Raw genomic sequence first — 14,017 nt, forward strand, 5'->3', positions numbered from 1 at the left:
TTCCTCGGAATATTCCGAGGAATTTCCGACGAAAAAAATCCTCGGAATATTCCGAGGAAATTCATTTCCTCGGAATTCCGTCGGAAATTTCCGAGGAATTTCCGAGGAAAGATGAATTTCCGAAGAGTTATTTCCGAGGATTTTTTTCGTCGGTATATCGTCGGAATAGCGTTATTCCGACGACATACCGACGATTTTTTCCCTCAGTATGCCGCTGTTTTCTTGTAGTGTCTCTTTTTACTTTTGGCTAAAAGGTTCAGTTTTAATCTATGAACAGTGGCATGAAATTTACCGATGAAATATTTTTCAACAATCTTGAGTATGTATATTATGGCAGCTTAATTTCGGGTGGAGGGACTGGACTCACTAGTCAGTCATATATGAAAAATATATGCTTAGACTATTTGTTTTATGTGTACTCAAGAATATTTTGGCAGCTTAAACTCTAAATTTTGTAATCATTTGATATATTTCTTTCCACAAAGATATATCTTATAATATATATATGTGCTACACATTCTGAATCATGTGCGTGTGTTTGGTCCATACGGGCGTAGTCGAGTAACACGACGGCTTTGAAAATGCGCTACACATTCTGAATCAAAACCTACAATTCAGATAAGCTGCGTATGTGTGAAAACATAAAATAATTATATAGTTTGTTTTCGGGCTTCCAGAATTAGTTGCTATTCAGACCCAGACATATATGTTTGAATCTGCAGTATAATGATGGGATGTAGGACATGTTGCGATATTGGAATATAAAACATTTAAATGAAGAGTTTTCTTAAATGAATGTAACAGAAAACGAACAGTAATGAGCTTTGGCACGTCAAATTAAATCGATCAAGTAATATGCGTTTGCATTATATTAGTAGACTTATTCCCAACAATAATGACGAATGACGATGTTCTAGAGGACCAGCCAAACTGTGTTGGTTGGGCATATAGTTCCAATCCCATGTGGCGATCGAATTATTTGCACCAAATGTATAACGAATATAATTATTTTTTGTTGACAAATCATTATATTATAAGATGCATCCTAGGTGCTTCAGATTTTTCTTGCCCAATATGTTTAAACAACTAAAATATAAATTATTTAAGAGTATAGACGTAAGGTTCCTCCGCCACTGATCTCAGGACAATAGACAATCAGATTCTAATCCACGTGACTGCGCGAAAACATTTAATATTATATGATTTTTGACATACTTTTTTATTAATATTAGTTTATTTTTACGTATATATTATTTGCTATTTTCATATACTCTGTTTGTATTTTTGTTTTATAGGTTTAGAGTACAGTATTTTGTTTTTTTTTGTATAAATTTTGTTTGGGAGTATATAAAAGATTAAAATTGATTTTTAACACTTACATTACAATTCTTAAGTTTAATATGAATTCTGTGAAGTAACAAAAAGTTAAATATCATAATAGTATTACTATAAGCTTCATATATTTTTATTACTAATTTTGTATACAGTATATGTTAAATAATTTAGTTTTTAAATATACTTAACTATGTTCCTAAAATTAATTGCAAAATAACTTAGTTAAATCAATAGAATGCACACCAAAAAAACTTATTTAAATTAATTAGCTATGTTGGCCCAATAAACAATAATTCACAAAATAACAAATGTATAAGAAGTAAAGTTGATGCAAACTAAATCATTTTCTTTTTGTCTGGACAGAAAAAAAAGGATTACTAATTCTATGGTTATGGTCCTTCGAACCAAGTTGGCCAGTAGCAATATTTTTAAAATCGGACCGGATACCAACTCGGTATAGCTACCGATTCACTGGTTAGACCGGTTCAACCGGTCGAATTGGGTTTTTTGTTTTTAAGAATTAAATATATATAATTATATATTTACACCATATGAACCTAAAACAAAGTAGCTCTTTTATTAACTACAAAAATAAACAGTAAACTAAATCTAGCGCTCTATATATATGATAAACTGAACACTACATAAACTGAAATTGATAAAAACCAAATGATTGACCGTTCAGATTGCCATATTTATTTATTTTTACAATTAAAATTCCAGTTTTTATAAATATGGCAAAATAAGAATAGTATTTGAGAGCTAAAATATTTTTTTAATCATTTCTTGTGAAATAAAATTAAAAAACTAATTAGATAGTGATAGTCAAACATTGATTTTGAACTACTAATTAAATTTTAATGACAACTGAAAACACATTAATTATATGTTAATCTATTAGAACCGGGTTTTGAAGTTGACTTGGGTGACCAGTTTTATCGGGTTTTTTACCAGTTTTACCGGTTTTGTTCAAATTAAAGCTTTAAACCGAACCAGACTCGGCTTCTTCAACGAGTCACGTTCGGACCGGTTGACTGGCCGGTCCGCTTTTCAAAATCATGGCCAGTAGACATAAAATAAGTATCTATTTTATTATGAGTCTTACTTGATAAATAAACCCTGTACACTTGATATTTTCCGGAGGCAGAAGACATTGAGAAATTCTCAATGGATATGTACCGAGTGTAAGTTGGGATCGTACTCTATATGCAAAAATGCTCTTGCAAGTTGCATGAATTTTGGTTCCATGTTAAATAATATAAAGAAGCATTGTTAAAGTTAGGCGAGTATACAAAAACATAGTATATAAGACAACAACAACTTCTTAAACTATATATCATCCACTTACTCTCTTGTTTGCAAGAATCATCTGAAGTGAATCATCAGCCAGATCAGAGGATTCTTTCCATAAATGAATAGCTTTCACATGAACTTTCCAAGTAGTTTGGTTTTACATCTTCGAGCAAAGAACAGGGAGCCATTAGAATGTTTTTCATGTGAAATACTGAGCTGTTGTTGTGATTAGAAATATACACACGAGTAGTATCTATATATAGTGTTTATGGTTAGGTTTGTTGTAGCTAAATAATTAAGTAAACCGATCTTAAATCATTATCGTCTTCTTCAGCTACTGCTACACTTGTGAAAAGCTCGAAGCATATCCTGATAGAAATTGAACCAAATTAAAGTGAATCTCAAAATTATTTGATAAGATATGATAAGTCATGGTCGAAAAACCAGATAATTGAGTGTTATGTTTTAAGAAATGAACCTGGAAGTTGATTAGTGTATGTGAAGAAATTTGGTTGATCTGTGTATGTGATTGTAACAGGGCCTGTAATTCATTTGTAGTTCACTCATGGTAAGGAAGAAAAACCAAACCATGGACGTGTAAATTAGGTGATCTGTTTTTGTAGTTCACTAATCAATAGGTTGATACTAATGAAGAGATATAATAGACCATAAGTTAGATTTAATTGTAAGAAGTTATCGATTATACTAATTCTGTAGACATATATAGTTGATAGTTATGATAATTAATTATATTAAGTTAGGCTAATTAAATATTCCTACTGTGACTTTTAAATAGTAAACAAAAAATTAGGAACCTAAATTAATGTATTAGATATATATAACTCTCTCTTTCTCTTGTATTTGCTCTTGTATTTTTTTAATTTTTTTTGTAGCCGATGAATTCTTAACCTCAAACCATGGTCATCTGAATCAAAGACCAGAACAAGGTATATTAGTCTCATTGCCACTGTTGATGTGATTGTAATAGGGGCTGTAATTCATCTGTAGTTCACTCATGGTAAGGAAGAAAAACCAAAACCATGGACGTGTAAAATAAGTGATCTTTTCTTGTAGTTCACTAATCAATAGGTTGATACTAATGAAGAGATATAATAGACCATAAATTATATTTAATTGTAAGAAGTTGTTATCGATTATATTAATTCTGTAGACATATATAGTCGATAGTTATGATAATTAATTATATTAAGTTAGGCTAATTAAATGATCCTACTATGACTTTTAAATAAATAGATCCTAAATTAATAGATTAGATAGATATATATATATATATATAACTCTCTCTTGTTCTTGTATTTTTAATTTTGTTTGTAGCCGATGAATTCCTAATCTCAAACCCATGGTCATCTGAATCAAAGACCAGAACAAGGTATACTAGTCTCATTGCCACTGTTGATAAGATTGAACCCTAGACATGATCACGTTCCCCTCCAAGAACTCCCCGCCCCCCAAGATTTATAGATAGCGATTTTCTTCTAGTTTTTTTCTTTTGTCAGCTTTTCTTGTTCTTATATTTAATCAAATTTCATGTTAATCTAAGTTTTGTTAAACGATTATTTGAGATAAGAGTATGTTTTGTGGGTGTTCAAGAAGATGTTTTATTAGAGTAATCTGACGAATTACAAAAGTTTAGGTCTAAAAACAGGAAGAAAAGGCTTATACTTTGGTCGGAACAGATGTCTGGAATGATAATCCCTAGTTCTAGTTGTGTGATGTGTACTTGATTTAGGATGCCTCTTTGTGTATTAACAGTGTAACAAACTTAAAGTATATCTCTCATTAATTAATGAATGTACATGGGAGTATATATACAAGTATGGTTAGTGATATTAACACGTGTATTATGTACACCTATCTATATCTAATACACCCACCTCAGGCCTTGAAACTCAAGTAGGATCTGGAGTAAAAAGGCTTGACACAGACATTATGTTCAAGAGGAAATGAAAGGGACCAGGATGCAGAGCTTTCGTGAAGATATCAGCGTGTTGGTTCGAGCTCGAGACATGATGCAAGGTGAGAAAGCCATGCTTAACCTGATCACGTACAGTGTGACAATCGACCTCGATGTGTTTGGTACGTTCGTGAAAGACGGGGTTAATCGCAATGTGCATCGCCGATTTGTTATCACAGAAGAGTTTAGCACCAGTCGTAACTGTAACACGAAGATCAGTCAACAACTGTTGTAGCCAAATGAGCTCACAAGTCATCAACGCCATGCTTCTGTACTCTGCTTCAGTGCTGCTGCGACTAACCGTACATTGTTTCTTGGACTTCCAACTAATGAGAGAAGAACCAAGGTATACACAAAAACCAGTCACTGTATCCGGACAAGTAGCCCAATCTGCATCAGAGAACGCGTTCAAGCATAGACCAGTATCTGCAGCGTAGAAGAGACCTTGGCCTGGATTAGATTCAGGTAGCGCAGAACATGATAAGCAGCTTTAAGATGAACATCAGTTGGTGCAGAGAGGAACTGGCTGAGACGATGGACAGCAAAAGTGATATCCGGTCGAGTGATGGTGAGATAAAGCAAACGCCCTATGAGTTCTTTGTAAGAGGTAATATCTTCCAAAGGTTCCCTGTGTCAGAACTCATAGGCAAGGTCGGATCAAGAGGAACATCACAAGGTTTGGAAGCAAGAAAGCCAGTATCAGCAAGTAGATCCAAAGCATATTTGCGCTGTGAAACAGAGATACTGGTAAAGTTGCGTGCTATTTCCAATCCGAGAAAGAAACGTGCTTGTCCTAAGTCCTTGATCTTGAAAGCTTGATGAAGAGCACCCTTAAGAGACTGCACAGCTTCTTCATCATTGCTGGCTATCAAGATATCATCCACATAAACAAGAACCGCAGTGAAGGAAGAACCACCATCTTGACAAACAAGGAGTGATCACCAGGAGATTGCTCATAACCAGCCTTCAACAAAACCGAGGAAAAACAAGTGTACCATTGACGAGAGGCTTATTTCAATCCATAAATGGATTTATGAAGGCGGCAAACAGGATTTGGAGGAACAACTTCACCCAGAGCAAGAGTATATCCCAAAGGTAAGCTCATATAAATCTCTTCCTCAAGATCACTATGCAAAAATGCATTAGTAACATCCATCTGAGATAGAGACCATCCATTCCTTGCAGCAAGAGCTAACAACAGCTTGACACTAGTCATCTTTGCAACCGGTGAGAAGGTATCAGTATAATCGACACCTTCTTGTTGAGTAAAGCCTTGAGCCACTAAGCGAGCTCGTGGTCTTTCAACCGTTCCATCGGCGTTGTAATTAAGAGCATATACCCAACGACACCCAACTACGTTCTTGCCAGGAGGCAAAGAAACACTAGTATATGTTTTATTAGTATTCATACCAGCAAACCCTACTCCCATTGCATCTTTCCACATGTCAGATGTGATAGCCTGTCTAAAATTACTTGGTATTGTCTTAGTAGAAACAGAGAGAACAATAGACTGAAAAGCAGGTGAAAGTTTGGAATAAGAAAGAACAGAGGAAATGGGATATAGAGGAGTAGCATAAGAGCTGGCTTTTTCTGGTGAATGACGAGCAAGGGAACAATGGTAATCAGATAAGTAACTGGGAGCTTTACCTGTACGCCGAGGTCTGGCACCTGAAGGAGCCACTGATGATGTTCCTGGTATGACAGGAACTGAAGAATTTGTGGCATTAGGGACAAATGATGCAGTACTAGAAGGAGAAGGTAAAGGAATCATGTTATCAATAACAACATGAGTTGATACAGGAAGAATGACTTTAGCAAACAAATCATCAGGTTGAGAAGTTGCAGTTTTATAAGGAAACTCATTTTCATGAAAAACTACATTCCTAGAAATGGAGATGATATTTGTGTCTAAGTCTAATACCCTGTAACCTTTGTAGCCAGTCGCATATCCAAGGAAAACACAAGAGTCTGCACGTTTAGAAAACTTATGTCTATCCTTCAGATGAGTTGAAACATAGCAGAGACATCCAAAAACCTTAAGACTAGAGTAATCAGGTTGTTTCTTTAGCAATAGTTCATAAGGTGATTTGTTATTCAACAAAGGAGAAGGTAATCTATTGATAAGAAATACCACAGTTTGAATACAATCAACCCAATAAACCAATGGTAAATGACTTTGTAACAACAAAGCTCTAGCTACATTCAAAATGTGTTGGTGTTTTCGTTCAACTACCGAGTTTTGCTGAGGAGTATAAGCACAAGAAAACTGATGAGTAATGCCATGTTCACGAAGCAAAGGACCAAAGTGTAACTCAGGAGAATTATCACTTCGAATAGATTTGATATTAGTTTGGTATTGAGTCTGAACAAGTTTAATAAAAGAAGACATTATAGTTGAAACATCGCTTTTATTACGTAACATATAAGTCCAAGTAAAGCGTGTACAATCATCAACAGTCGTAAGAAAGTACCTAAAACCATCAATAGATTCAACAGAAAAGGGACCCCAAATATCTATGTGAATGAGATCAAAAGACGAAGATGACAAGTTGTTATTGGAAACAAAAGGTAACATTTTCTGTTTAGCTAAAGGGCATACAGGACATGACTCAAGAGAACTAGACTTAAGCAAAGGAATAGTACCAGATAAAAGTTTCAACTTGTCTTGAGAAGGATGTCCTAAACGCATATGCCATAGATCTTCATCAGTACGTAAGGTTCCACAGAATGCAAGAGAAGCAGTAACAACAACGTTCAATATGTAAAGATTGCGAATAAGAAAACCTTCACCAATGTTCAAGACCTGAGTATGGTCCTGTATAAAGCAAGAATCATGATAAAAATGAGCAGAACAATTATCACGATTCAATAAGGTACTCACACTCAGAAGGTTGAAGCAAAAAGAAGGAACATAAAGAACATCATGTAAAACTAGTTTGTCAGACAAGTAAACAGTGCCAGTATGCGTAATGATTTCCCTAGTGCCATTTGGTAATGATACCGTCATACCAGTAACAAGATAAGTAGCACCAAAAAAGTGACAGATCAGAGCATACATGAGTTGTAGCTCCACTGTCAATTATCCAAGCACCATTAGGGATAGTATGTGTAAGAGATGAAAGAGTTTGATGTTGAAATGTAAGGGCATGGTTTTCAAAACGTAAACTTGTGGAAGGAAAAGGGACAATACCAGAATATGAATTAACATGCATCACACCATGAGCAGTGATAGTCGGATGCAAAAAAGCAAAGTTAACAGCAGAATCTGTAGGACGTACATGCTTCTGAAGTTGTTGAATCAACTGATTAACCTGATCTTGATTGAACTGAGAAAGATCGAGGGTTGAAGCTGACACATTGTTCTGAATATGAGCAATAGTATTTCCTTGATTAGAATGCTGGGAAGGATGAAGGTGAGGCTGTTGCTGAGTAGACTGGCCACGAGATTGTTGTCCACTCTGTCCCGAGCTGTGACCACGAGAAGAATTGGTGTGATACAGCTTATGACCAGGTGGATAACCGTGTAGCTTAAAGCATTTCTGAACAATGTGACCTGCCAAACCACAGTGAGTACAGACAGGACATTGCTTTTGACGATAAGCAACGGCTGCAGCAAAAGAAGCACTGTCTATCGGATCTGAATACTGAGGTTGAACTTGAGCAGAGGCTTGGAAGACAACATTATCAGGCTTCAAGGAAGGCCTGAGCAACTTCTGTCTCTCATCTTGAGCAACCATGTTGAAAGCTTCTTCAATAGAAGGAATTGGTTTAAGCATCAAGATGTGTCTCCTTGTAGAATCATACGCTTCATTAAGCCCCATCAAGAACTTGGTAACTCGATCTGTTGTTGAAGCTTCTCCCAAGATAGAGCTGCATTACATTCACACTTTCCACACGTACATAGAGGAAGGTCAACATAGTTTTGATACTCTTCCCACAATGTTACCAATTCCGTGTAGTATGTGCTCACATCAGAAGATCCCTGCTGAATATTACTCAATCTTTGTTCAATCTCAAAGATCCTAGGTGCATCATCGTGCTTAAACCTAGTCATCAAGTTCTTCCATATCGATTCAGCAGTAGACATAAAGAGCAAACTCTGACCTATCTTCTTGGATACAGAGTTAATCAACCAAGTCGATACCATGTCGTTACAGCGAGACCAAGCACCCAAATCACGGTGATCAGAAGAAGGTTGAGGAATCTTACCATCGATGAACCCCAATTTGTTGCGAACGTTGAGCGTCATTCGAACCGAGCGTCGCAAGCGTGAAACTCAGCACCGGAAGAAAGGCGATCGGAAACAAGAGCCAATCCAGCATGATCGGAGTTGTGGAGAAAGAACGGATTGTTGTAATGATCGATCGGAGTTGAGATCGGAGCTTGATTAGCCGCCGTCGAAGTCATCGGAGCTCAGATCGAGAACGAAACAAAAATCCGAATGAAAATCACCACCGAGAGGAAATCAAGAAAATCACAAACAAGAGATATATAGAGATGAAGAGAATCAACGAGAATCTGACGAATCGAGGCACTCATGAGATGGAATCGAAGCTCGCAAGGTCAAGAAGCCGTTGAAAATGGCGGAAGCTATCGCTTTTTCTCTGATACAATATTAACAGTGTAACAAACTTAAAGTATATCTCTCATTAATTAATGAATGAATGTACATGGGAGTATATATACAAGTATGGTTAGTGATATTAACACGTGTATTATGTACACCTATCTATATCTAATATTGTGCTCTTCGTCGCCTCTTTAGACTCAGTGTCCCAAAATGCTTTTCGGTCCGTGACCTAGTTCGGTCAGGGCGAAAGGCCGAAGGTGTTTTAGGTCGAATTGCTATAGGCCGAAGTGTCTTCTTGTCTCTAATTTTGGACAGGAAATCAATATTTGTTGGGTCTTGATAGGAGAGCGTAACTTTCCTCCAACATTTCATATTGTAAACAGTTACTTTTGCAGCTCAAATTATGTATTTCTGTAAAGTTTCGCATCTAGAAATTGTGTTTTACTTTAGAGTAGTGGTCAGTGGAGGCAATAATGGCATTAAGAATAATATTATCAACAATGAGCAAATCAATATTCTTTGCTATTTCATTTCACTTTTAAAGCTGATGTTGCATTAGTGGAAGAAACATTAGGGAATCGACAAAAGTAATCTCATTTTTATCAGATTTTACAGTTGTATTAGACGAGAAATTAACAGATTTAAAGTGTGATAAAAATGCCAAAATGGGCTACTAGCCTAAGCCTCCACCAACACCCTTGCTTTAATATTTTTATGCCTTAATCATGGGCTCAATTTTTGCAGTGAGCAATTGAAAAATGTCATTTTATCAAATCAAAGTTGTTCTCGAATACGATCTTCTTGCCAAAACAATTCATGCCACAAAAAGTGAAATAAAAATTTCCTAGGATAGATTTTTTTAAGTTTTTATCACAAAAATTGCCATCAAAAGAAAAATGACCAAAAGAAGTTTTATTAAAGAATATTTTTACCCTAGGATTAACTAATGTAAAGTTATAATTTAGAGTTAAAGGGTGGAATTTCGGAGATATGTTTCAAATTTAAAAAAAATAAAAAAATAAATATTCAAATTTTCAAAATAAAAAAGGAATATTTTAGTCATTTTTTTTTTGAAAATTATTTTTGTGACAAAAACTCAAAAATGGCTACTTGAGAAAATTGTCCAAACTGAAATATAATATATTAAATATTTAGAAGGGAAATTCATCTTTTTATACATTAATACTTTAGCATAATCAAATAGTTGAAGCTTTTGTTGACCAAAAAAATAAAATAAATAATTGAAGCTTTTAGAGGCGATGAAGCTGCTACTGAATGTGAATAAATTCTTCAGACTTTGGACTTCAAGTACTCGATTGAATCAATAACTTTTCTGTTTTCTCCATTCTTTTCCTTACTAAATGGCCAATCAATGATCGATCAAAGTACAAAACGACAAAACAACTAGCAAATCTTAGTGACTTTCTCTCTTTTTTATAGCAAATTGAGATGTGATCACACTTAAATGACTTTAAAAGCTGTAATTGCTTATGAAGATCAAGACTCTGGAACCTTTAGAGGAAGTGACAGATCTAACAGCTAATGTAGCAAAATAAAAGAACATCCATTGAAATGTAAAGATCAAAATATAGAACTCAGCAGGAAACATGAAACTACACAATTAGAAAAAGTAACAGAACAACAAGATTTTATATATTAATCATTACTAACAAGCCTTGTGTGTTTATACCCTGGCTAACTCAAACATATCTCCCGGTAAAAATCTCTATGCACTTTCTTTCAACAGCTCATAACGGTGCAGTTGTAAACGAAATTAACCGACTGTTTCTTCCCGAGTAAATGCCACTGTGGAGTACCATCACTTGGAACCCATGAGTTAAGCTCAATGAATCCTTCACCTGGAGCCTTTGGTCCACCAATCACTATAACCTGATCCCCACAAGCTCTAAACGCTAGACCCCAACCGTTCATCGAACCCGCTTGCTCAGGTAAACTCCCAACCTTTACCCAAACCCGGTTCTCCTTATCATACCTTCTAACCGCCATACCGGCATGATCAGCCGCGTAAAGCTGATCATTCACAACCGCTACAAGCGGTGGAGCCATCGCAGCCGCAGACATTCCGTTCCCCTGGCTAGACCTTGGTGGAGACAAATCAGGAATCTCTCTCCATCTCCTCGTCTTCATATCAAACTCTTCACCACAAGTCAAAACCTTTGGCTCGTTCCCTTCCCCAACACCAATCCCACCAAACACATAAAACTTCCCACACATAAACACACCAGAACACATTTTTCTCCGCTTGTTCATCTCCGGCAACACCGACCAAGTCTGATCCTCATAGTTATACATCTCCGCGGTATCAAGAATCCTGCCGTTGGAATCGCAACCGCCGGCTAGAACCGCGATCTCTCCGTAGCTAGCAGAGGCGAACAAGCATCTAGGCATGTTCATACTCTTCCCGGTTGACCAAGAGTTAGTCAACAGACTGTATCTATAGATTACGTAAGAGCTCACTTCCCAACCGAACACAAGCAGATCAGTTCCGACAGCGAGAGACTCTTTGTCTGCGTACCTAAAACACTCGTTCTGCGGCATGCTCGGCAAATGCATCCACCGTTTCGACCTCGGGTCAAAAGCTTCCCACTCGTTGAGATGGCACGAGAAGTACACCCAATGCTCGAGCGTCCCTTGTAGCCTCCTGAGTCGATAAATCTCACCGCTTCGGATCAGAGCGCGTAGGCTACGACTCACTGAAGCAATGGAGCAGTACTCAGCTCGTGAGCAGCGAAGCAAACAGCTTATGGAGTCGTCTTTGTTCATCCCCGGGATTAGCGATCCTCCTAAATCTGAAGATCCGTTTTCTCCTCTGTTGTTGCTGGCTGAGCGTTCATCATTACCTCCTCCGTCAAGATTGAAGAACTCGGTGAGCTTGTAAATCTTTTTCTTGTGGTTATGAAGATCAGTCTCGTCCCTGTTGAGAAAATGGCGTTTGACAGAAGACGAAAAGCTCCATTGGGTTTCGTTATGGCTTGGCATGGGGAAAAGCGTTGAAACCAGACAAGAATCTCGTGGTCGACCTTCAAACATCTTGTCTGAAAATCAAGAAACTGGTTCCTTTCTTCAGATTGGATCCGAGCTTTTAACCAAGAACAAGCACAAAGTCGATTCCACTAGGACAGTATAACATTCTTGTAAGAACAACAAAAAAAGCAATGGAGAATTGTAATAGAAGATGAAGGAGACGTTGCTCATTGATTAGATGATGATAAAAACAAAAACCAAAAAAACTAATTAAAAAACTTAAGATTTAATTAGCTAAGGTTCTCTCTGCTAAGCAAAAGTACAAATGCAGATCAATCTCATATACTTATAGACTTTTATAAATCTTAATCGATTTATAAACCCTTGGCCTATTGGTTAAGGTTTAAAGGTTTCTACATCCAGGTCTGGGGTTCAAATCCCAGACTATGCAATTTCTTGCAGATTATAGGATGCGAAGCTTTCGGAGGTTCCAGAGTACTGTAAGCAGAGCCGTTCGTTGTGGTCGCCTGTTGTGGTGAGAGCCTGTCCATCGAGAATGTCGTACATGCAGAACCGTCTGTGGTTTCAAGTGTTTCGGGGAGAGCTTCATCGTGGAATCATTATTCGTGGAGCTATTCATCATTATCGCATATGTTGCAGATAGTTGATCATCATATCTAATAGATTTAGAGATTATATGATGATGTAATGTGTTACCCAGCGTTAAAAAAAAAAACCCTTATAAAAATTACGAAATAATTATATTTCTTCTTTTCACAACTTAACCGATTGTGGTTTGATAGATGTTTATCTAAGCAATCTCCTAAAACAGAATTTCGCATTTACAATGGGGTGTGTAGTTTCGTTGGCGTCTATCTTGAGGATACAACTATCAATCTCCGTACAACACATTCGTACCGAGACCCTAACAAATTTTACTCTGAGTTTTCCTTCAGAAACTTATTATGGGGAAGAAGAAGATTAAATCTAATTGATCCTAAATAATCTTCTCCCTTCTCTCTTTTATCCCTCTCCTTCTTGTATTGCATTTGATCACTTTATATAATGATTCAAGTGGTGCATTTAATCAATGCATACGCTAATTCAAGCGGTGCCTTGTAATCAACTTATATGTTGATTCATAACCGACACATTTTGTCTGAAGCATTGCTTTCTTTAATTAATTAATGTCCAACAATACCCCACATTTTCTATTCAAACTCAACAATACCCCACATTTCACTACAAGAAAACAGCGACATACTGAGGGAAAAAATCGTCGGAATGTCGTCAGAATAACGTTATTCCGACGACATACCGACGAAATAAGTCCTCAGAAATAACTCCTCGGAAATTCTTTTTTCCTCGGAATTTCCTCGGAAATTTCCGACAGAATTCTGAGGAAACTCCGAGGACAACAAGTTCGTCGAAAAGCTCCTCGGAATATACCGAGGGAGAACTTCCACGGGATATTTCGATGGACTTTCCGATGGTCCAATCCTCGGAAGTTCCGACGAAATGTTCCTCGGAATTTTCATCGGGAATTTCCGAGGAACATGTCCCTCGGAAAATTCCGAGGAACGTATCCCTCGGAATATTCCGAGGAATGAGTCCCTCGGTATATTCTGAGAAACATGTCCCTCGGTATATTCCGAGAGTTCATTTCCTCGGAATTTAGAAAAAAATTAATTTTTTTTTTTAAAAATAAAATTTTTGAAATTTAAATTCAAAAATATAAAATTAAAATTAAAATTGAAAACATATTAGATAATATTCATAGTTGTACAAATAAAAATAAAACATTCTGAGTTTTTGAAAAAAAAAAAAAAACTACGGGTCTGGCACGTTCGGGAACACCT

The 14,017-nt window shown here is 36.6% G+C and overlaps 1 protein-coding gene across 1 annotated transcript; it reads right to left on the minus strand.

Annotated features, from left to right (window-relative positions):
- Window positions 1–10,754: 10,754 nt before the first annotated feature.
- Window positions 10,755–12,426, minus strand: LOC106293079 (F-box/kelch-repeat protein At1g26930-like). Its single transcript, XM_013728750.1, has one exon. The coding sequence runs from the start codon at window positions 12,222–12,224 to the stop codon at window positions 10,914–10,916; it is 1,311 nt and encodes a 436-aa protein (XP_013584204.1). The 5' UTR covers window positions 12,225–12,426; the 3' UTR covers window positions 10,755–10,913.
- Between the last annotated feature and the right edge of the window lie 1,591 nt (window positions 12,427–14,017).

Source organism: Brassica oleracea, chromosome C5 (assembly GCF_000695525.1).
Source record: "Brassica oleracea var. oleracea cultivar TO1000 chromosome C5, BOL, whole genome shotgun sequence".
Classification (NCBI taxonomy): domain Eukaryota; kingdom Viridiplantae; phylum Streptophyta; class Magnoliopsida; order Brassicales; family Brassicaceae; genus Brassica; species Brassica oleracea.